This window comes from Triturus cristatus, chromosome 10 (genome assembly GCF_964204655.1).
Source record: "Triturus cristatus chromosome 10, aTriCri1.1, whole genome shotgun sequence".
Classification (NCBI taxonomy): Eukaryota; Metazoa; Chordata; class Amphibia; order Caudata; family Salamandridae; genus Triturus; species Triturus cristatus.
The window spans coordinates 350,878,826-350,904,733 of NC_140593.1; the positions used below are offsets into that span (position 1 = coordinate 350,878,826).

The window sequence follows — 25,908 nt, forward strand, 5'->3', positions numbered from 1 at the left end:
TCTATGTTCACCCCCACTTTTTGCTTTTACTTTACTGGTTTTCGACTTAGATGTGGCTGTGGGCCTGCTAATCAGACCCACAGCCCTGCTGATCTCTCTCTAAATTGATACTATGTACTTTAGGTGCATAACACAATTGGATAGGATCACCTTATTAGCCCCTGTACAGTGTACCTTAGGTACCCAGGGCATAGGTGTAGCCTAGGCCTACCAGGGGCTGCAGCATGTATTGTGCCACCCCTGGCCTGGCCTTCCAATATGACACAACTGGCTGATCATTCAGCTGGGGCAAGGTCATGTAATCACTCCTTGCTTAGGTGTAGTATTCCTATACCTATCTTACCTATAGACACGTGTACCTATCAGCCACTCCTATGGCAGGCCTTAACAATCCTGGAGGCAGAGTGCTTGGTAACATGTAAGATGGTGCTCTAGCATGAGCTGAGCCTGTCTGCAGCTTTCGGAACCATGTCCTTATAGCTGTTCTATGATATAGCCTACCATATACTCTTAAAGTGCCTTATAATCTTAAACGGTTATGGTAACTATGCTTTGGCTTTATCAAAACATGTCGTGTAAGGTGTCTAACACTTTGGAATAATACCCCCATCCCATTTCTGGGGATGAGGATATTATCCCTCCCTTCTAGAGGGAGAAGACATGTTGAAACCTACTTACCCGGTTAAAGTTAACCAGAGCCCCAGCATCACAAAATGGATGCTGCTGCCACGACACAAGTCTGACCTCCTGCTGCTGGGAGTGATCCCGGCACGGGAGGCTTGGACAATAGGTTTCCTGCCTTGGGAGGTGCGAGCACCACCCCAGACAGGCCTTAGTGTATTGGGGCAGGGAGGGATGAAAGAAACGAGACACTGCCTGGGGCACACAAGGTGTCCCATGCATAGTCCAGTTCAAACCGGTGCTGGGGCACTCCAGCCCCAGTCCTGGCGCGAAACTGGACAAAGGGAAGGGGGTGTAACCACCCCCCTCCCAGGTCCCACCCATAAGGCGTGACCTAGCAGGCAACCCAGCCCCCCAGATTAGTATAAGTGTGGTAGCTGGGCCCCAGGAGATTAGATTATCCTGAACCTGCAACTTGAACAGAAACTCTGGACCTTCGACATTCGACGAAAGAAGAAGACTGAAGAATCTCCCTTGTGGCCAAGGAGTGGCTACCCTGTGCAAACAGGCACCATCAAGAGACTTACCCTTTGCTTTGCTGAAGTTCTACGAGGGACCGACTGCAGAGCCTGACCAGAGCTTTGGCTTCCAGACTTCTCCGACCCTGATCCACATCCACAGCCGAGCTGAGATCCGTGGAGGCGACGAGAGACGTGGGACCGGCTACCTGGGAAAAGTGGCGAGTATCTTCCAGCGCAGCTTCTGAGGCACCCTCGAAGTTGTGCACCGGGGATTGAGAAGCCCCAACCCCAAGCATCATCTGCACCGAAGATCAGCCCCCCACACTCCACGAGTCCTGCGTGGGGCCCTTCTGCATTTTCCTGATTGCCGCGTCTGTCCGGTCACTGGCCCGTTGGCTAGTAACCTTTGCGACGACACACCTGTAACTTTCGACTGCTGGTTTGGTTCCTCCAGACGGGCTCCTGCTCTTCTGAAAAAGAGAAGCACCTCAGACCTTCCTGGTCTGCACCAGAAGCAAGTCCTCCATTCTGCGTGGGTTCCGCTTGCCAAGGCTTGGTGAGTCCTAGTTCGACTTCACCGCCGCCGACAGCAAGAGCCTTCGTGGGACAGCTCGCCTCCTGGTCCTGGTCGTCCTCGACGTCTCCTGGTACCCGTGGCTGCTGCGACAAGCTTCACCTCTTCGCCTGCATCTTCACGACATCGCCTGGTTCCTTCCTGGTTCCACGTGGTCACTGGCTAGTGACCAAGACTCTGTCCCTTCTGCTTGCAGGTATCCTTCCTTCTTGATCCCAGGCTTGGGATCCACCGGACACTCTTCACTGACTGCCTGTCAGCATCTTTCCTTCAGGCATCCATAGGAGTCGACGACGAAACCCGACGCAACTTCACACCTATGCACCCGCCGCCCGTGGGCTAGGTAACTTGGGTACTCCGGTGCTCATCAGGGTATTGACTATCCTAGTGTCTAGTTTTCAAGTCTCGACTTCCTAGCTACTTCAGAAGTGTCCTTAATCTCTTAAATTCTAAACTGTACTATTTCTAGCGATTATACGCATTACGCGTGAGTGTTTCCACTCTGCACCTGAATCCTGTGGGCCTCCCACTTCCTAACCTTTGGTAGTGTAGTGTAGCCCCAGCGATTCCCTAGGCCTAGGCCTATCCTATTTCCGTGACAGTGGTCCTTATACCACTTCTTTAGTACATGGTTTGCGTGGCCCCTAGGGCCTAACTGTATTACTTACCTGTGTGACTTAATGTATGCTTGAATAAGACTGTGTTGTACTTACCTCGAATCTCATAAAGAGTGCTGAGGGTTTGACTAGAATAAATACACTTTATTTTATATATATATCTGTTGTGGTGTCCTTTCATTTGGTATTCAAGGGGTTACAAATGGTTTAACAGCTGGCTTCACATGCCATTCAGAGTTTAGCCTAAGACTGCTCTTGTCCATGCTACCACTAGGATAGCTGGTCTATAAGGTTGACTTTACAACCAATCACCATAAGGGTTGTTTGGACTGATATAAGGTGTACACTAGAACTAGTGACATCATACATCAGGCCAACTTCTCACATTGGTGAGCAGCGGTTGGGATCTGAGCTTGCTGTTGTAATACCATTGTAATCTTGAGATACTAAATTGAAAGATCACACAGATATTGTTTAGGTACATATAACATAGATTATAATACTTAAGTCCTACTGGACTTAGTTGTTGTAGGTTGAAGGGCCTAGCACACCCTGACTACAACTACTAGATAGGTTTAGTAGATACAACTAGTGTAGGTAGGTGCACACACCACACCCTCACTCACTAGATCATGTCTCTGGGAGGAGATCAAGTTGATACTCTCTCAGGAGGGGTAGATCCTAAACAGATCCCCTCTAGATATGATACCCTAACTTTCCAGGAGATGAGACAATTGTGTACCTCCAGGAAGTTAAAACAGGGTGCAAACCCTACCCTCATTCAGCTAGTAGAGATCCTAGAGGAGTATGATGCTCAGAGGGCCTCCGAGGCTGGTACCTTAGGTACAGGTGAGGGTCTACCCAGTACAGATGAGTCAGATGGGACTTCAGATGAGGAGGTAGACAGTCTGGTCGAAGTTAGGAGTCTTAGCCAGGCTAACTTAAGCTTACATGGGAGTCTGCATGGAGTCCCCCCATTCAGACCCCCAAGTGGACTTAAACAGAGAAACAGGAGAGACAGATCCCCTTCAAGGGAATCCATCCACTCCCATGTCTCTAACAACTCCAATGCCTCTTCTCACAGGGGAATGACTTCCCCACAGAGAAAAGAGCATGAAGCCAGAATGAGGGAAGCTAATCTGAGGATTGAGAGGGAAGAACTTGCCCTTGCCAAGGAGAAGCTTGCTCTGGCTAGAGAGCAAAAGTTAAGTGGGTTAGAACCCACTGGTGGCAGCAATATCCCTAAATATAGAGACAGGACCTATGATAATAGAAACCTGAGCAAGATTGTCCCTCCCTACAAGAGTGGGGATGACATCCACAAATGTATAACTGCTTTGGAGAGAGCTTGCAAAGTACAGCAGGTACCCCAAAGTCAGTGGGCAGCTATCTTGTGGCTCTCCTTCTCTGAGAAAGGTAGAGACAAGCTCCTCACAGTTAGTGATGAGGATGCTGACAATTACACTGTCCTGAAGAGTGCTCTAATTGATGGGTTTGGCCTAACCACTGAACAATACAGGTTGTTGTTCAGGGATACCCAGAAGACACAGACTCAGGACTGGACTGACTTTGTGGATTGTGCCACTAAGGCTTTGGAAGGCTGGCTATTGGGAAGTAAGGTTAAGGACTATACAGGATTGTATAATTTGATCATGAGAGAGCAAATTCTTAACAACTGTCAAAACCAGCTACTGCATCAACACCTGATTGATTCGGATCTGACTTCTCCCCAAGAATTGGGAAAGAAGGCAGATAGATGGGTCAGGACTAGAGTTAAGCAGAAAACCCAGAACCAGGGCGGTGATCAGAAAAAGGCAGACCAGAAGGGTAATGAGCAGAAACAAAAAGACCAGAAGTCTTCACCAGGCCCCCAAAAGGCTCAGGGGGAGGGTGGTCCCAAAAAGGATAAAAAGAAAGATGGCCAAAAGAAACCATGGTGCAACTATTGTAAGTCCAACTCACATTGGTTTAGTGAGTGCACCAAAATGGATAAGCCCCCAGCCACCATTGTCCCTAAGGCAACTGTACCCCCTAGTTCAGCTGTAAGTGGTGGTTCCCAGCAAAAGGGTGTAGTAGGGTTAACCCTGGGAACTGAGGAGGATTCTGGCCTAGTCAGGATACCTACTCAGGCTGTTCTGATCTGTGATGGGGACATAGCTTTGTCCTCTACTGTAGGCCCCAGTAACCTGGGCAAGTACAGACAGACTCCTTTTATCAACCAAAGAATGGCTCAGGCCTACAGGGACACTGGGGCTAGTGTCACAATGGTGACACCTGCCTTTGTGGACCCTGGACAGATCATACTAGGTGAGAACTACCTAGTGACCAACGCTAGCAATGCCACTACTTCCCATAGTGTGGCAATTGTTAACTTCTCCTGGGGAGGGGTAACTGGCCTCAAGAAAGTTGTTGTTAGTTCAGACCTTCCTGTAGAGTGTTTACTGGGCAATGATCTTGAAACTTTAGTTTGGTCTGAAGTGGAGTATAGGACCCATGCAGAAATGCTAGGGATAGATACACATGTCCTTGCTGTGACCAGGTCACAGGCCAAAAAGTGCACCACTGAACAAGTGCTGGATCCTGGAACCATGGACCAGTCACAACCCAAGAGAAAGAGCAGTAGGGTTAAGGCTGTGCCTTCCCCCCTGCCTCAGGTGGTGGATCAGCCCTCCCAGGAAGATGATTCTGAGAGCCCTGAAGGAACTGTCTTAGAAGAACTTGAACCTGATCAGGTTGAGTTTCTTGGGACAGGGGGACCTTCAAGGGCAGATCTGAGGCAGGCACAATTAGACTGCCCCTCTCTTGAACCCCTCAGACAGCAGGCTGCTGCTGAGGCTGCAGGGAATGCTCAAGGTACCCATAGAGTGAATTGGGATGAAGGGCTGCTGTATTCAGAGGCTAGAGACCCCAAGCCTGGTGCATCCAGGAGGCTGGTCATACCACTGAAGTTCAGAGGCTTCCTTCTTACCTTGGCCCATGATATTCCCCTTGCAGGACACTTAGGCCAGAACAAGACTTGGGACAGGCTTGTCCCTCACTTTCACTGGCCCCATATGTCAGAAGATACCAAGGAGTTTTGTCGCTCCTGTGTCACCTGCCAAGCCAGTGGCAAATCAGGTGGCACCACAAAGGCCCCCCTCATACCACTACCTGTGGTGGGGGTTCCCTTTGAAAGAGTGGGCATAGATATTGTAGGACCAATGGACCCACAAACAGCATCTGGGCACAGATTTATACTGGTGATAGTGGACCATGCCACCAGGTATCCAGAAGCTATACCCCTAAGGACCACAACAGCTCCTGTTGTGGCAAGGGCCCTACTTGGAGTATTCTCCAGAGTGGGCTTTCCAAAGGAGGTCATTTCTGACAGAGGTGCCAACTTCATGTCAGGATACTTGACTGCAATGTGGAAGGAGTGTGGTGTGAACTACAAGTTCACCACACCCTATCACCCACAGTGCAATGGGCTTGTTGAGAGATTCAACAAGACCCTAAAGGGAATGATAAAAGGTTTACCAGATAAGCTTAGGCGAAGATGGGACATCCTTTTACCCTGCCTTCTGTTTGCTTATAGAGAGGTCCCACAAAAGGGGGTTGGCTTGAGCTTTTGTTTGGGCATCCTGTAAGAGGACCCCTATGTTTAGTAAGGGAAGGATGGGAGAGACCTCTCAGACAACCCAAACTTGATATAGTGGATTATGTACTTGGTCTCCGCTCCAGGATGGCAGAGTATATGAAGAAGGCTTCTAAAAACCTTGAGGCAAGCCAAGAACTCCAAAAAGCTTGGCATGACCAAAAGGCTGTGGTGACTGTTTACCAGCCATGGCAGAAAGTGTGGGTGTTGGAGCCAGTGGCCCCAGCAGCACTCCAAGACACATGGTCTGGACCCCACACTATTGTTGAGAAAAAGGGAGAAGTCACCTACTTGGTGGACCTTGGGACTCCCAGAAGCCCCCACCGGGTGCTTCATGTCAACAGATTAAAGGCATATGTTGACAGGGCAGACATGGGCTTACTCATGGCTACAGATGAGGGGCAGGAGGAAGAGAGTGACCCTCTCCCAGACCTGTTGACTCAGAACCCTGATGATGGCTCAGTTGATGGTGTGGTCTTTTCTGACAGCCTCACTGTCCATCAGCAACAGGACTGCAGACAAGTTCTGCAATCCTACAGACATATGTTCTCTCTGACCCCAAGTCAGACAAACTGGTGCACCCATGAGGTGGACACTGGTGACAGTCTGCCTGTGAAGAGTAAAATCTACAGGCAACCTGACCATGTCAGGGACTGCATAAAAGTTGAGGTACAAAAGATGTTGGAGCTGGGAGTCATTGAGCCTTCAGAGAGCCCTTGGGCTAGTCCTGTAGTGCTGGTGCCAAAACCTCACACCCAAGATGGTAAGAGAGAGATGAGGTTTTGCGTGGACTACAGAGGTCTCAATGCTGTCACTAGGACAGATGCCCACCCAATACCTAGGGCAGATGAGCTCATTGACAGACTGGCAGCTGCTAAGTTTTTGAGCACATTTGACCTGACAGCAGGCTACTGGCAGATCAGACTAGCTGAGAATGCGAAGGCCAAAACTGCTTTCTCGCCCCCAGGAGGACATTATCAATTTGTGGTAATGCCCTTTGGTTTGAAGAATGCACCTGCCACTTTCCAAAGGTTGGTGAATCAAGTCCTTACTGGGTTGGATGACTACTGTGCAGCTTATCTTGATGATATTGCTGTCTTTAGCTCCTCCTGGGAGGATCACCTGGTCCACCTGAGGAATGTTTTAGAGGCCCTGCAAAAGGCAGGCCTCACTATCAAGGCCACTAAGTGCCAGATAGGGCAGAGCAAGGTTGTGTACCTGGGCCACCTAGTTGGTGGGGGTCAGGTTCAACCACTGGAGAGCAAGATCCAGACCATAAAGGACTGGACTCCTCCAACTACCCAGACTCAGGTCAGAGCTTTCTTGGGCCTGACTGGGTACTACAGAAAGTTTGTTAAGAACTATGGGTCCATTGTGACACCACTTAATGACTTGACCTCCAAGAAAATGCCAAAGAAAGTTCAGTGGACAGTAAGCTGTCAAAAAGCATTTGATGACCTGAAGCAGGCCATGTGCAGTGCACCTATTCTGAAAAGTCCAGACTACTCCAAAGAGTTCATTGTCCAGACAGATGCTTCTGAGTTAGGCGTGGGAGCTGTTCTTTCACAACTGAATGTAGATGGTCAAGACTAGCCCATTGCTTTTATAAGTAGAAGGCTGACCCCTAGAGAGAGACGTTGGTCAGCTATTGAGAGGGAGGCCATTGCTGTGGTTTGGGCCCTGAAGAAGCTGAGGCCATACTTGTTTGGCACTCACTTCAAGATTCAGACAGACCATAAGCCCCTCTTGTGGCTAAATCAGATGAAGGGTTTGAATCCCAAACTTCTTAGGTGGTCCATTTCCCTACAGGGGATGGACTTCACAGTGGAACATAGACCTGGGACTGACCATGCCAATGCAGATGGACTCTCCAGATATTTCCACTTAGAACATGAAGACTCAACTGGTCAAGGTTAGTTTAATGTCCCTAAGTTTGGGGGGGGGGGGGTGTTGTGTAGGAAAGTAGGGTCTGCTTTCTATGTTCACCCCCACTTTTTGCTTTTGCTTTACTGGTTTTCGACTTAGATGTGGCTGTGGGCCTGCTAATCAGACCCACAGCCCTGCTGACCTCTCTCTAAATTGATACTATGTACTTTAGGTGCATAACACAATTGGATAGGATCACCTTATTAGACCCTGTACAGTGTACCTTAGGTACCCAGGGCATAGGTGTATCCTAGGCCTACCAGGGGCTGCAGCATGTATTGTGCCACCCCTGGCCTGGCCTTCCATTATGACACAACTGGCTGATCATTCAGCTGGGGCAAGGTCGTGTAATCACTCCTTGCTTAGGAGTAGTATTCCTATACCTATCTTACCTATAGACACATGTGTACCTATCAGCCACTCCTATGGCAGGCCTTAACAATCCTGGAGGCAGAGGGCTTGGTAACATGTGAGATGGTGCTCTAGCATGAGCTGAGCCTGTCTGCAGCTTTCGGAACCATGTCCTTATAGCTGTTCTATGATATAGCCTACCATATACTCTTAAAGTGCCTTATAATCTTAAACGGTTATGGTAACTATGGTTTGGCTTTATCAAAACATGTCGTGTAACACTTTGGAATAATACCCCCATCCGATTTCTGGGGATGAGGATATTATCCCTCCCTTCTAGAGGGAGAAGACATGTTGAAACCTACTTACCCGGTTAAAGTTAACCAGAGCCCCAGCATCACAAAATGGATGCTGCTGCCACGACACAAGTCTGACCTCCTGCTGCTGGGAGTGATCCCGGCACGGGAGGCTTGGACAATAGGTTTCCTGCCTTGGGAGGTGCGAGCACCACCCCAGACAGGCCTTAGTGTATTGGGGCAGGGAGGGATGAAAGAAACAAGACACTGCCTGGGGCACACAAGGTGTCCCATGCATAGTCCAGTTCAAACCGGTGCTGGGGCACTCCAGCCCCAGTCCTGGCGCGAAACTGGACAAAGGGAAGGGGGTGTAACCACCCCCCTCCCAGGTCCCACCCATAAGGCGTGACCTAGCAGGCAACCCAGCCCCCCAGATTAGTACAAGTGTGGTAGCTGGGCCCCAGGAGATTAGATTATCCTGAACCTGCAACTTGAACAGAAACTCTGGACCTTCGACATTCGACGAAAGAAGAAGACTGAAGAATCTCCCTTGTGGCCAAGGAGTGGCTACCCTGTGCAAACAGGCACCATCAAGAAACTTACCCTTTGCTTTGCTAAATTTCTACGAGGGACCGACTGCAGAGCCTGACCAGAGCCTTGACTTCCAGACTTCTCCGACCCTGATCCACATCCACAGCCGAGCTGAGATCCGTGGAGGCGACGAGAGACGTGGGACCGGCTACCTGGGAAAAGTGGCGAGTATCTTCCAGCGCATCTTCTGAGGCACCCTCGAAGTTGTGCACCGGGGATTGAGAAGCCCCAACCCCAAACATCATCTGCACCGAAGATCAGCCCCCCACACTCCACGAGTCCTGCGTGGGGCCCTTCTGCATTTTCCTGCTTGTCGCGTCTGTCCGGTCACTGGCCCGTTGGCTAGTAACCTTTGCGACGACACACCTGTAACTTTCGACTGCTGGTTTGGTTCCTCCAGACTGGCTCCTGCTCTTCTGAAAAAGAGAAGCACCTCAGACCTTCCTGGTCTGCACCAGAAGCAAGTCCTCCATTCTGCGTGGGTTCCGCTTGCCAAGGCTTGGTGAGTCCTAGTTCGACTTCGACGCCGCCGACAGCAAGAGCCTTCGTGGGACAGCTCGCCTCCTGGTCCTGGTCGTCCTCGACGTCTCCTGGTACCCGTGGCTGCTGCGACAAGCTTCACCTCTTCACCTGCATATTCACGACACCGCCTGGTTCCTTCCTGGTTCCACGTGGTCACTGGCTAGTGACCCAGACTCTGTCCCTTCTGCTTGCAGGTATCCTTCCTTCTTGATCCCAGGCTTGGGATCCACCGGACACTCTTCACTGACTGCCTGTCAGCATCTTTCCTTCAGGCATCCATAGGAGTCGACGACGAAACCCGACGCAACTTCACACCTATGCACCCACCGCCCGTGGGCTAGGTAACTTGGGTACTCCGGTGCTCATCAGGGTATTGACTATCCTAGTGTCTAGATTACAAGTCTCGACTTCCTAGCTACTTCAGAAGTGTCCTTAATCTCTTAAATTCTAAACTGTACTATTTCTAGCGATTATACACATTACGCGTGAGTGTTTCCACTCTGCACCTGAATCCCGTGGGCCTCCCACTTCCTAACCTTTGGTAGTGTAGTGTAGCCCCAGCGATTCCCTAGGCCTAGGCCTATCCTATTTCCGTGACAGTGGTCCTTATACCGCTTCTTTAGTATATGGTTTGCGTGGCCCCAAGGGCCTAACTGTATTACTTACCTGTGTGACTTAATGTATGCTTGAATAAGACTGTGTTGTACTTACCTCGAATCTCATAAAGAGTGCTGAGGGTTTGACTAGAATAAATACACTTTATTTTATATATATATATATCTGTTGTGGTGTCCTTTCATTTGGTATTCAAGGGGTTACAAATGGTATAACTGCTTCAGAGTTTAGCCTAAGACTGCTCTTGTCCATGCTACCACTAGGATAGCTGGTCTATAAGGTTGACTTTACAACCAATCACCATAAGGGTTGTTTGGACTGATATAAGGTGTACACTAGAACTAGTGACATCATACATCAGGCCAACTTCTCACAGCAGTCATAAGGAGAAGCAGACCTCTGCTTCATGGACCACTTCAGGCTCCACCCTGCCCCCAATGTACCATTTACAATGCACCACTTTCTGGGGCGTTGTCACTCCAGTCTCTTTAACGGACAAGGGTCACAATGCCTAGGCATATTGAATTTAGATGCTGGTCTGCTGTCCCCGAAAGGCCTTCTCTCGATCTCGGCGTTTGGTACTTTGAGGAATGAGGCACAGAATCCAATCTTGCTCCATCCAAGGTTTGCTGTTCTGTGTGAATAGTCCCTTTGCCCAAAGAAGGACTAATGAATTATTGGTGGGCAATGGCTGATGGTGGATGTAGGTCAATGCAGAGCTTTATGCTGAGAGTGAGGCGCATATGATGGTGCAGGATTTTCTAAATGCTGCTCTATAGTGGGCCCCGAGAAATGTGCATGATGTTGGCATAGTTATATTAATTTCCCATTCGCCTAGTTATGCTAAATTCCTCAAATTACGAAAGTATGCCAGGTTGCATAATTACACCCCGTTCAACTTAAACTTTTAGCACGACTAGAACGCGATTAGCTGCTGTTCGCCACACTTGTGTTCTTTGCACTGTTTTTTATCGTGAATAGCGCCCTTGCGTTCAAAATGGACGCGAAGATGCATTTCACACTACAATATAGCGCCAAACCCTAGTTGTGCATAATTTCATAAACATTTCCTTAAATTTCTCGAAATTATGGAAATCTAAATTATGCTAATGTTGCGCACCCCTGCTCTGTAGCCATGTTGGTGCATGTCCACCTTGTAAACTACCTATGGAAAGCGCGATTGCGCGAAATGTAGGTACCGCGATATCCGTCGCATTCAGTCTGGCGGAGCTGTGCGTCTTGTCTTGCTTGTGGTGGGGTTAATATTATTTGTGCAGTTACAGTACCTCCTTTTTCTTCCTTTCACTTCTCTGCAGGAAGAAAAGAAGGAGCCCCCCGGAGAGTGCTGGGCTGTCCCCATGGCTGCTTACACTGTGCTAATGAGGTGCCTTCGGGAAGGGGTAAGTCTCTTTTATTGGCCTCTGTAGGAATTCTCCACTGTAATAACCCTTCAGGCTCTGGAAGAGTTGTAGCCTGCAGCGGTGCCGGATCCTGTCAGCCGAGCATCGCTTCTGAATTTAAATAATTGCGCTCGAGCCTCGCCTTCTATCAGCTCGCTGGCGTGGAGCAGATGCGGCTACAAGTCTCCATATAGGAGTTATGAAGCGCTACCTGTTTTCTTGGAGGGGCTTTAAGAAAAGACTTGTGTAATATTTTATTTGTTAAATGTCTGGGTTTCTTTCTTTGCTAACGAGTAAAACCGAGGCCTGACAAAGCATTTCTCTTCTGCACGCTGAAGAAAACTCAGATGACGTATTCTCATCTTTTAGTCGCATCATGAATGGCCTTTCCAGGCCGTCCAATCAGGCTTCAGCTTGCAGCAAAATAGTTGGTAGATTAGCTTTGCTTTGAACCGTCTGTCACATAGCCGAGCAGCAGGGTTATTTTAATAAATGTTAAAGGTCAAAAGTAAATGTGGGGGCAATATTCCTGATCCCTGCTTAGCCATGAAAACCACTGAAGCCTTTTCCCCTCAAAGAGTTGTAGTGTGCCTTTATGACATGTCTCCCCCAGTAATACAATCTCTGGCCAAGGCAATGCTGGAAGCGAAAGTCATGCCCATGGTAAAAGGGACGGTGGAGGTACAATAAACTGCCTTTACGCTAACGTTAATTTTAGAACAACAAAAAGGAATATGCCTTCATTATATTCGAGTCGCGACATGCATAGTTGCAAATGCATAAAAGACTGATGGGTATTTACATGTGTCTGTTTTACCTTGATGGATATGTAGGTATGGTATGAGACAGAATCTCCAGAACTGACGTAACATTTCTGAACAAGTAGCAATTTGGTGAATCTGCACCCATTTTGGTGATTGTAAAAAGGGTCTCTATCATTTTCAGGATGTAAAGTATTCCGTTTACTAGATACCCAGAAATGGCTTGCACTACTACTGTCAATTGTGTTCTGTGTTAAGAGGGTGTGTCTAGTGCTCAAGAAAAATGGCTGCTCTGTTGCAGAGCTATGCACCCCAACTCCCCCAAACATGGTACAATGGAAGGAGTCGCTGGGCCTAACTGTGGCGATGGACCATTGTTTCTGCCAACTCCGCTGAGAAGTCAACAAAGAAGTTTTCCTGATCCCTAGTGCATGCAGCATTAGAAAACATGGTGGCTGCCAGCAGCATAGAACAAGACAAATATGGTCTGAGTATATCAAGTCAGTGAGGAGTGAGGGAAGTCTAGCTGGAACTTGTTACTAGGGGTGGGCGGAATTTGCGTAATCGCGTTACGCAAATCTCCGCGAAACGGTAAAAAATCTCCGCGAACACGCAGAAATTCCGCGAACACGCGGAATTGCTTGTTCGCGATACTTTTTTCCTGTTCGCGATCACTGTTTGCGTGCTCAGGGTGAAATATCTCGCGAACACGCATATTGAGAACGCGAACAAGCAAAAAATTTCACGAAGTCGCGGAACGCAGATTTTTGGGTAATTTCGCGTTCCCCGCGGAACGCGAAATTACGCAAATTCCGCAAATTCCGCGAACGGAACGGAATTTACCGCCCAGGCCTACTTGTTACACTCACTAACTGAAAACAAACGGAGTGCACTAATCATCACTTTCCTGGTCCAGGCACCTCACAGTGGCTCACAGAATGGCCTCCTCCGTGTGGGATGATTCTGACCAATTTTATCTGTTAAAGTTCAACAAATATTACTTATCCACTTTGGGGATAAGTACATGATAAATATTGGATTGTCTACATTTGTACTTCGCTTTGTAAAAAGCCATCAATGGCAACTGAAGCGCTTCCACAGCAGTCACAGGATCTAAGGTCTTGGGGTCCGCCCCAATGGCACGCAACTTCACCCATCTGTAATGGTAAGAAAATGTCCGGAACATTGACTTGTTCTGGGAACAATATTACCAAATGAGATGATCTTACACCAAACATAGTTACAAGCAAAAGTGTCCATGTAGGTGTCGAATAACAAGAAGAAAAAAAACACAGCATAGAAGTATATTCATCACTATTAAACAAGAAAAATCTACTCATTGGCTCTAGTGAACACACAGTGCTGGTAGTGAAAAAGGAGTCCGAAATAGTGATCAAGTACAAAATATAAAGAAACAACCATAAACACTCAGGGTAGTACCATTAGAAAGAAAGAAGCACCTAAAATGAAAAGTGGTATTATCAAATGCCCTTTACTGCTGTGTTGCTGTCCTAGGGGTTTCTACCCTGTATGAATGACCAGGTCATTATCAGGCCCAAGGAGAATTTTCCTGAGAACAAGAGAGTATAGACACTGAATAGAAAGAAAGACGAAATCACAATCAAATGTCAGCACCTGAATATGTATAAATGAGCATGGTCATGTCTCAACAAAGTACCTGTAGCTTTTAAAAATTGTAGTGCTTACCAAAAAAAAAAAGGAGAAAGGAGAATGAAACAAGGAGACAGGCAATCTCAGGCAGTGATCTGTGAATACATGCACTGAAGGGTGCACTCACAGTGGTGCACACTAGTTAGAAAGAGACACATTCGTTTCACGGGTGCAGTGAAAACCCTGAAATTGAGGGTAAAGGCAGATCAGGAGCCTAAAAAAATTGGTTAAAATTGGAGAAGAGATAAAGGACTAGCCTTAATTATATGGCAGAAGCAATTGGAACTGATGGATAGTCACTGGTAGGGAGAGCCAGCCTCAAGGAATGGCATAATGGGCAGATCAACTTAAGGTATTGGTGGAGTTAAAAGGGAATATCAGTGAGTCGCCTATGTCACCAAGTAACTGAATGAAACACAATTATAAGGAGGTATCGAGGTACAAATTGGAGCTCCAAGAGACGAGAGACATATCCCAGCTGCAATGGGTACAACATCCATCCGGTTTCAAGAAGCGATTGAAAGCGCAGCTGGTGCAAAGGCTATAAGGCAATCACTGCTGTTGTGAACATTGTGACAAGTCCCGTTTAGACTGTTTATATTCTTGTCATGTACTTGCCTGCATACTCTTATCTTTCGTTTAGAAAGTGTGACGTTTTAGACACATATAGAAGTGTTAGCATAATCTATTTCTCCTGTCTAGGCTGACATATTTCTGTTTTATTCTGATCGATACCATTGCAGTATTAACACTTGGTAAAAGTCTATTGTTTATTTATACGGGCAAATTATCTGCAAGAAAATCGAGAAATCCCTGAGGTGGCAAGGAATCTAGGGGTTCCTGTTGACACATTTATCCTTAAAACACCAGATCTCAGTTGGTTTAAACAGCATGCTCGATACTTAGGATGTCCTCAAATTCCTGCCCTGGGAAGCCTAGAAAACAGTGGTACAAGCACTGATCCTATCCAGGCTGGACTATGTCAACATCTTGTACCTAGGAGTCCCAAGGTATCTTATCCATAGATTGCAAAAGATACAAAACATGATCGTCCACCTTCTGTTTAATCTTCCCAAACACTCCTCGTTCTCCCAGTACTGTAACCAGCTGCACTGGCTCCCAGTGAAGAAAAGGGTAACTTTTACAGCTTTGACAGAGGCACTTGCAGCCTTCTGCAAGACAGGTCTCAATTACCTACATTACAGGATGACATTATACTTCCCCAGAAGATCCTTGCGGTCAAGGTAAGTTCGCCTGCTGACCATTCCCTTCACCAAACTTAAGAAGTGGGGCAGCTCTGACTGTTCGGTTCTGGCAGCTAAACATTGGAATGACCTTCCCTTTCCCCTTACATGTTTAGAGGATAAAAGCTGTACCGCAAAGAGCTGAATACCCGTTTGTTCAAAGGATTGGGTGGTTAGGTGCCTCTCAATGGTTACATACCTTAGCTCTAGGTCTCTCTGGCAGTAGCTGAGCGCTTTACAAATTCCCTTCATTCATTTATTCCTGTTGTTTTTGAGGTTCGTGTCATGCATTACTTCATTTATTTTTTTCTGTGTGGTACCATTTATATTTTATACACTAGACTTGGGTTTTAGAAATAAGCATGTTAAAGTTGTATCCCACGATTTTAGTGCTATTTTGAGTGTATTGTTAATGTAGAAAAGAGAATTTGAAGTTCCACTGTGTCCCAGAACTCATCTAGTGGGACTTATTGTGACCAGAATGTAGTATTGCTCAGTGGGTCATATATGGGTCACAGTCCAACTGGATTTCTCATTCATTTTGGTGCACTAAAGTAAGTCCTTGCACCGAGGGTTAGAAATCCGGCCCCTTCAGGTCTGAGGTGGACACACAGATTGTGACAATTCCAGAATGAGGAATGCGGGCCTAACATCTGTGAAGTCACTGCAGTAGCTGGTAAGCGTGGAGATAGCGTGTGATCAGCATGATGTGGCAAGGAGTCAAAAGCAAATGTGCTTGAACATACAAGTGGACTGAGTGTTGTGTTGCATGCAGAGCTAGGAGCACCACAGTGCTTGATGGATGTGATGGCGCCATGTCATCACATGGTGATGTGATGACACATAACACATCACAGCGTTTGATGAAACAGTATGTGTGGGTATCCAAATAAATGGAGAATAGTACTTTATGAATGATAACCCAAGGCAATCGGTTAAGCACTATGGTAATTCATAAGGGAATACCAACAACAGAAGTATTGGTGTGCAGCCATATGAATTTAATAGAGACCATCTGAATGGAAAATTGATTTCAATGCCCCTGTCTCTTTGGGTCTATGGATGGCTCCTGTGGTATGTTTGTGCTTAGAGCAATCATAGCACTCCGTGACCAACAGTCTGTGATCTGACAAGAATTTCAAGGTGCTTCACATCTCGGTGCCCACCAAACAACATTCTACGCCCATTGGTGCTGGATTTAAATTTTCACACTCTCAAATACACCCACATAACTCTCTTAGTAACCTGCAAAGTTGCCTCACCATAGTTTGGAATTTCAAACTCTAATTAAAGAGGGATTGATTACCTACTGCTAATTGTACAGTCTAAGTCACAAGGTTGTATACCATTGTCAGCTGACACAACTCAAGAAGTCATCTCCCAGATTGGTGTGCATCAGAGGAAATATCTCAAATATGATCGACCCCAAGGAGAGAGAACGAAAGGACACCAAAGAAGTAAAAGCTGACCAAAAACACAGTAAACCAGAATCAGTGGTTGCGTAGTCTCTGATACAAAGGAAGAGTTGCACAGGAGCCTCTATGGACCTTAGCCTGCAAAGACTGGTAGCATTGCCCACCTTAGTGCAGACTGCAAAAACGAATACCAACATAATGCAAAGCAAAATTATTAGCATTAGAAAGGACTTTCTTGAACTTGGAGTTAGAGTCTCAAGATTGAAATGAGAATCACTCGTATGGAAGGTGTCAATTTGAAGTTTCAAAAAGAACTGAGAACTCATTCAAGAAAGATCCGAACCCTTGATAGAGAAATCATGGAATTGGAAGTATGCAACAGAAGAGGTAGCCTAAGAATATTTAGCCTTCCTGAATTCATAGAAGACATGGCGGCTTCTTGTGTGGCCTTCGTTGAATCTTAGATTACATACACTCTAGGCATAAAATTTAGCAGAAAGTTTGGGATTGCGATGGTCCACAGAGTAACAATGACAAAAACCAGATCCACAAATCATGATCATGCTAGGTGCTTCCCCCCCATTAATCACCTCCAAATTGTGCACAGATGACATGTTCCTACTTGATGTGTTGGTTAGTATGTGGTATGAATTTATTCTATCAGAAAGGAAAAACTTGAAACTCCTGTCAGCCCATAAAGAGGTGCTATCAGCCCAATACACCAAAGGTGCAAATAACACAGTAAATGCATACCTTAATGGAAGATACACCGAAATGCAAATTTGGAGCAATTGGACACCTTCCTGCAATTAGTTAAACCACCCTGACCAGGATTTATCCTATAAATCCTCTTTGTTTCCCATAAAATGCACCTGAAATATTACTGTGCATCATAAATACTACAATTATTCAGTGAAAAACCGCCATCAGTTACGTAATTCTCGTCATCCTCTTTCAGTATCAGTACCAGTCTTCTCTCTTTTTAATTCTTTTCCCTTCCCTTTCTGTCCTCTCTTCTGTTTTACGTTATGTTATGCAGATTGTAGCACACACTATCACCCAGGAGAGTATCCTGGTGCGAGTCTAGGCACAGCTAGGGCCTAGTGGGACTACTTGAAAAGCCAGGTGTTCTGCTTCTTGCGGCATTCAAGAAGCATGGAAGAGTTTCATATGTGTAGTGTCAGGTCGTTCCATGCTTTAAGAGCGAAGTCGGAGAAGGTTTAACTGCCAGATCTGGTTTTCTGTATTATTGTGATTTGTGCAAATAGGTGTTCTTATTTAGATATCCCACAACGGCTAGGCATCAATAAATCATTGCTCACTTTATATTAGTTTGTCAAGTAATAGGATTCCTTCCACACACTTGCACTGTTCCTTTTTTTGTGTCATCCCTCAAGTCTGTTATATCTGTAAACAAATAAGTAGATCTATAATTATACTGTCGTACATTTCATCCCAGGGTACATAACGTCTGAGCTCTGCAACATGATAATTGCTTATTCATTATACGAAAATGTTCTCTCCAAAATGTAATACAAACTTTCAAATAATTACTCTGTTGTGTGTGAAAAAGCAGGCTGAAGAATCTTCTCCGAATTTGTAGGCAGCCAAAATATCAGCCACAGGGGTCTGAGGGGTTTCTGAAGTAAAAAATGGCCATGACCTGAGAAAGGCGGTGAGCAAGAACTCAATAGAATCCTAGTTTGGCGCACCCACGGAAGTGACTAAAACAAAGAACAACACCTTTTATAGCAAAGCCCTGACACGGATAGCAATTATAAAATGCAAGAACTTGATCAAGATGTATGGAAATGCAAAAAAGACAAGCCTCCTAGAAAAGATCTAGCAAAGCCTGGAGTGATGTAGGGTGGAGATTCTAGCCGTGCTAGTCCCTACACCAATGCTCATGGTATGAGGCCCTTAAAAGGTCTAATGTCAAGCTTGGTTTAAGATTTTTAATTAAAATTAACCTTGAAATCAACTTGTGTCAAGTCACCAGATAATAGTTTGACAAAGACATTGTGGGAAAAGAATGGACCTGAGAAACAGACCCAGCGGCTCAACCCAAACTAATACCCAATCCAGAATAGTGTCTCAAAGTAAAAGTTGGGAGAAATCCGAGAAACCACACAGACCATCACTCTGAGTACCCACAAGACCTCCTGGCTAAACCATGTTGCTCCAGTGAACTTGTCCAACAACATTTAAGCAGACCCAAGCATTCCTACGAAAGACTGCTACTTTTGGGAATAATAATAGTGGCAATAATGGTTCAGACAGTGGCGGTCATGTGGAGGGATAAAATGGAGGCGAAAGTAAAATGAGAGAAACAGGATGGATGAAGTAAGAAGAGGAAAAAAAACGCGCATAAGGTGAAAACGGTTTCCTCACTGCCAAAATGTTATCAAAAGTATGTACAGGGACAAAAATAAAAATCAATAATTCAAGCTAGAGATCTTTTAACCAATATGTAGACAAAGCAAAACACGATCCCAGCGGAAACACAGGGCAAGATTCACAAACTCCACTTGATAGTACATAAAGTAATACCAATCATGTACTTCAAAATGCAATTTACAAACCTACAGCCAGAGACCTCTATCTCTCCTATATTTTTCTGTGCGGAGATCTCCACACATGTAGACATACAAATTACTAGTAAATGTGGGAGGGGCACGAGGTGGGGCAGGAATGGGGAATAATTACTACAAATTTGTAGGCGTTTGGCAACATTTTAAGAGGTTTTGGGCAGACATGCTAATACAAAACACAGACCCACAAAAGAATAAGACAACTGGAAGTCACAAAATATGCTTCCAAAGTTACCTACAGCTTTAAGGGTGTCACAAAAGCTCAGACTTAGGGTAAGTATAGTACCACACATATCCAACCTCTGGAACACAACCCACTCCCATACAAAACACCCCATGGGGATTAATGTTAAATCAATTAAAATACTTAGACATTTAAAATTATATAACATTATTATTAAATAATTCACTAATATATTATCATCATTTTTGATACACATTTCATTTGATGACTTAAAGTGCTGTAAAATGTTATTTTATTATTTGTAGGTTAATGATGGAAACTGAGCAGTTCGATCTTGAGAATTAACTTCACAACTGCAGTTAGAATACATAGAACTCCATGAAGGCTGCCTGAATAGGAACAATCCCAGTTGGTCTAACATTTATATAACACAACCGCGAAAAAGTGCAAATCATACCCATTTGTACCCTGGACACACGGACAAGAGACAACATTGAAGTGGCAAAATGTAACCTCATGATGATCAAGATTTGTAAGAAGTGTTCTCATAAATAACATACTTAGAAGTACTTGCTCACCCATAAAAGAACAAGCATCTTAGAAATAGTACATAATACATTCCTTGACGTTATATTAGAAGTAATAATTGAAAGTTTGATTTGTGACTTAAGTGGACAACCCACACATGGAGTACCAAGAGACATGGAGTGGTTCATGTGGTCGTCCCGATAAAAATGGAATTGGTTCATTCCTTCATTGATTGCAGTATTATGGTCGACGGACACCTACACTGCACTAAAAGAAAATAGCCTTTCCACAAAGGCCACTGTGTGGATTAGCTATACCAGGAAACTAACACCATGTGAGGCATCTCATTGAATTGTGTTCTTTTATGTAGATACTTCACCCAAGGTATCCTTGCTAGTCTTGCTCTGTGTAGAGCATCTTTTTCTACTTTCCTTACAACTGGTCCTTGCACATTCTGAAGACTAATCTCGATATTCTTCTGGGTAACTCTGCATACATTATAGTGTTCATGAGAAGACTCCCCTGCTGCAAAACGTCTTGATTGACTCATTAGGCGATTGTAGTGCATTTATGAAATGTGTTGTTCTTGATGCAGATTATTAAGGGAGTCGCAGTTAGTGTACCATGAAAGCACAGCTGTACAGTAATGTGATAATATAATTAAAAGTTTTAGTACTTGGAGAAATTGTGTAGTGTTAACAACTGATTGAGCTCTTTTCCAAACTTAAGATTTTAGTACCTTCAAAATAAAGGTAAAATGGAGAAATAAGACGACAGAGGAGTGTTTAGTTCCTCTGAATGAGCAAAAAGGCACCCAAATATGTATTTCTTATATTTAGATTATGAACCTAAAAACAGTTGCTGTCTTTTGTAATGCTGTAGTCATGTAGTTTCAAAGTGAGCAAAGGGAAATCGTTAATCACTGCTAAAAATTAAATATGTAGCTAATATTGCATTAGTATATTCTCTTATTACTTGTAATTACATTGTTCGAGCTCCAGGAGACCTTCTTAAAAGCTACTTAAAAGCTACTTACCTGGTTCAACATAATCATGAGACCACCTTCTGATATGATTCTGCTCTTCATGCGTTCTGTCACTCAACAGGGCTCAGTAGTTTCTACTATGAAGTGATATTCTGCTGTGGTGCCTGCCTTTCTATGGTCACTGACCATCCTTCTTGTTCAGGACTGTACTAGTCGCTTGTTTCTTGAAGGTTGTGGTATGTTTCCACCCACGAACTTTATTCTTTCACAGTGGGATTCAAACTTAGTTCTTACTTGTCCAATGGAATCACCATTTGATGCACAGTTGACCCTCAAAACTCTTTTTTGTGGCTGCTACTTTGCTGCTGGGCCAAAGAGTAACAGGCCCTGTTCGTCCACCCTCTCTTTATTTCATTTTATCCATACAAACTTGTCCCGACTTTCTTCCAATGGTGGTGCTTGTCTTTCAGATTGTACAATCTGTTCCACCTGCATCTTTTTTCCTCCTCATCCTTCCAAGAACATTGGACCCAGACAACCCACTTCCTTCTATACTGAGCGGATGAAATCGAAGCTGATGGATGGTCAGCTTTTTGATAGGCTTTGTCGGGGCTATGAGTGACAAAAGGATACCAATCATACTATTTTTCTTTGGGTCACCCTTTGTATTTAACTCTGCTGTGCATTGAGCAAAGAAGACCCTCCTGTTGGAAATCATCTACAAGCTACAAGGGTCATGCGATCTTCTACTGCCCTTACTAGGGGTGTTCCGGTGGCTGATACCTACAGTGTAGCCATTTGGTCCTTCTTGCATACCTTTGCCAAACATTTGTGCTTGGTGGCTGATATGCAGAGTGATGGGTACTGTGTTACATAATTTCTTTATTTATTTGACACTAATCAGTCCTGTTTCCAAATGGTTACTGCTTTGGGATTTATTCATAGGGAGGTTTAAATATCCATCATTAGAAAAGTTACTTACCTTGGGTAACAATATTTCTGGTGGAAACCAGATATTTTGTTAGATGCTTCCCTCTTCTACATCCTCCCCTGGTTATATGGTGCCATTTGTTATATATTTCCAAGGTATCTGTTGCACCTGGCTCTTTTTTCAGGTTCTCCCCCAGATGTTTGCCTTCAGTTGCTGAACCTGTTCTTGTGCTCTCGCCCTTAAACATGCTACAATTGGCATCAACCTGACTGGTACATTTAATTAACTTGTAAGTCCCTAGTAAATGGTATTGCATGTACCACATGTCCTATAAATAAAATGTTAAAAGTGGGCTGCAGTACTCATTGTGCCCCTCACTAACGTAGCTTTTTAAAACATGTCTGAGGCCTGTCTCTTCAGCCAGTAGTGCAGATTTAAACTGTCATTTCAACCTGGCAAAATAAACCTTTTGCCAGCCCTAAACTTTCTTTTTAATACATATGTCACCCCTAAAGTAGGCCCTAGAGGCTCATAGGGAAGGGGAAATTGTATTTAAAAAGTAGGACATGTGTTTTTAAGGTTTACATGTCCTGGCAGTGAAAAACTCCTAAAGTCGTATTTCACTGTTGTGAGGCCCGTCTCTCCCATTGACTAACACGGAGTTAACTTATTTCATTTATTAAGTGATACATTTTGATTGGGAGCAGATAGAGAAATGGTGTTTGCACTCAAATGAATCGTAATTTAAAATCCTCTGTAATGCTAAAGTCAGATTTTAAGTCACAATACTGAAAATTCCACTTTTAGAAAGTTGCCATTTTCTTGTCCTAACCATGTGTGCCTTTTGTAAGTGTCCTGGGTCACGTGGCTGTGAATGGCTCTGCTGTTTGGGCTTGTGTATTCCTTCCAGACAGTTACAAATGGGTCTTAGGTGTGGACAGGATGGGCTATCCCTGCAGGATGACTGGAAGGAGTTGCACCCAGCTCCACTAACACTTCAAATGAGTCACACACCTGACACACACACAACTGACACACACACACACACATATGAGACACACACACACACACACCTGACACTAGGCCTACCCTGTCTTGTGTTACCCCAGACTTCTTGGAGGCTTGACAGGGGAAGAGAAGAAATTTCCAGAACCGAATGTGGGGGTTTTATAGGGAATCCCTCCCCCGCTAGCACAAGGTATAAATAAAGGACCTCCAGAGCCACTCTTTAGTACACTCCTGGACCTGTCCACTTTACTGAAGGACTGCCTTGCCAAAGGGCTGCTCTGCTGCTTGAGAACTGCCCTGCTCTCTGAGAAGCAAAACTGGACCTGCTCCTTTCATCATAGTGACTCCAAGGGTCAGTTGACAGACCTATCTGAGCTAAAGGGACGCAATAAGTTCCAGAGGCCTCCCTGCAACTGCCTGGGTGACCACTGGACTTGCCTGAGCCCTGCTATCCTCTGCTGGAGTGAGTTTCTAATCTCCATGAAGTGCCTCCCAGGTCCTAGACCCCTGGTTGGCATCAGTTGAGCTCCTCCTGTGCCGAATGGTAAAGTCCTGAAGTTTTTGGCTCTTTGCAACCATGTGTGGGCCTGTTCATACCAAGACTCTGCCACCTGTGATGACCGCCAATGTGAAGCTCCTGTGCACCCCAATCTTTGCATTGCAGTAACCGCCTGTGACAACCAGCATCACGAGATGTGCACTTTGTGCTACAGCAAAACCAGGCTGCGGTGACCGCCAATGCGAACCTCCAGGAATTACCACCCACACCGCTTAACCAGCTCTTGACTCTACAGTGCTGACCAGCACGCCGCACGGCCTGCTCGTCGCGTTACGACGACGACCATCCGCTACGCTCTCCCTGCTCCTCTGGGCCTCCTTCACCTCAAATGTAACTCTTCACACCAGACTTTGAGAAGGTGACTTTTTCAGCTAGACTAACCGGGTGCCTTTATGAAAATTGACTCTATTTTTCTAAATTGCTTTGGGATTTTTCTTTTGTTGTGTTTTCACTTCATTACTGTTTGGCGCATCATAAATACTTTACACATTGCCTCTAAGTTAAGCTTAAATACTTTTTGCCAAGCTATCAAAGGGTTAAGGACCGGTTCATTTAGTGACTTTTTGTGGTTTGCCCTGACACAGGTAGTGGTTTTTGCCTGAGTAAGGCTTCCACCCCTCCCCCCAAGCCAATAATCCAATTTCTTCAAGATCCAATTTCCAACTTGTATTGTTTTGTTTGCTGTTGTCAAGCTAGCCTGCTTCCTCCTTGTAACCCTCAGTTGAGCATGGAAGAAAGTAAGGTATTGATGCCAGCTCTCTAGGATGATGATTCTATTGCCAATACTTTGCTTCCTTTGTCTGGCTCCGAAGCTGGCTTTTATCCTGATACACCTCCCCTGAAGAGGGCACTCATCCACAAGGCCCCACAGAAGGAACTTTCCTCCTTTAGCACTGAGGTGCGTAAAGTGAATGAAACCTTGGAATTGACTTTACTGACTGAGGAGACGACGTCTAACATTTTGATGGAAAATGTGCATGCTACTTCTTCAACTGCAGTTTTCTTGCTTCCTTTCAATAAGGCTGTTCCGGAACTGTTCTTTACTGGCTGGGAAAATCCCTTTTCAGTTCACAGACAAATGGCTATTTGCCACAGACTTGCTCTGGGTGGCCCAAATTCTTGTCCTCACACCCATCGCTAGAAACTCTGATGGTTCATGCTTCTGGAATGGGAGTCAAAATGACTGGATGCCAAGGCCAGACATTTTTTGCTTCAGACAGCCTCATTAGAGCAGACAGCAATTTTCTACTGGACTCATATGTCCTCTTTTGAAGAAAAATTCATTGAATCCGGATAATCTGGCTAGGTACTCTCCCAAATCCCAGCTGCTTTATATGACCAAACTGCTGGAAAAAGCTATTTTTCATCATTTATCTTTGTTTGTTAAGACAGTCTTCTACATTCTCCTCAGAGAGGTTTTTGCCCATGCCCCAGTACTGAGTTGCAACATGTGTATAAGTCTTTCTATGTTTATGACAACAATATTCCAGCAGCACTGATTTTATTAAATCTCTAAGCAGCTTTCGATACAGTGAACCATCAAATACTGCTGAACAGGCTCATTGAGTGTGGGGTGAAAGAGCTAGCCTTTTTTGGGCCCTATGGGAAGATAATTTCAAGTATTGCTTCTACCTCATGTGTACTCAGTTAGATCGGTCTCTCTCCTGCAGAGTCCTACAGATCTCCAGTTTTTCATTCTTACTGTTTGTAAATTGTATGTGTCTTCTTTAGATCATCTGATTCAATCATTTGTTTTTAACATTTTTCTGTATGCTAATGATAAACAAATTATACAGAAGATGTAGGTGTTTCTCATAATGCTGCTGTTCAACTGTGTGAGTGGCTTTCAAAGCTAAAGCTTTGGATGACCTTTAATCATCCTAAACTCTACGAAGACAAATCTGAGGTTCTTTACCCTTCAAACCTTCCTCTTATTGACACCTCCCTATTTGCTGGATCGTGTTCTATCCCCCGGCTATGAAATCCCCCTTTACGTCTACCCCTTTTTTTGTAGCTGCCACAGGGCGGCTCCATGACTACCATTAACTGCACTTAATGTCATGGGATCGGAATTCGGGATTTCTATTTATTTAGTTATTTCTCTCTCTCTCTCTTTCTTTCTCACTTAACTAAGCCTCTCCTTCTCTCACCCTAGCAGCTCACCCTCTCCCTTCCCTCCCGGGGATATGCCAAGTATAATCGACCAGGTCCACCCAACATTTGGTCCCTCATATCATCCAGTGATGTAATATTTGCCCATTGTTCCACAGATACTCCCACAGTTTATCGAGTTCCACATTACAAACATCATGCCTATTAGCACTCTTAAGATCTTATCGCTAAACGCAAAGGGGCTCAACCAT

The 25,908-nt window shown here is 45.1% G+C and overlaps 1 protein-coding gene across 3 annotated transcripts in view; it reads left to right on the forward strand.

Moving 5' to 3' along the window:
• ULK4 (unc-51 like kinase 4) overlaps positions 1-25,908 on the forward strand; it is a 1,725,799-nt gene that overhangs the window by 623,684 nt on the left and 1,076,207 nt on the right. For all 3 annotated transcript variants that reach the window (XM_085631567.1, XM_085631566.1, XM_085631568.1), the window contains one exon: positions 11,585-11,668. In XM_085631567.1, the coding sequence (XP_085487693.1) occupies positions 11,585-11,668 (84 nt within the window). The remainder of the gene's footprint in view (positions 1-11,584; positions 11,669-25,908) is intronic.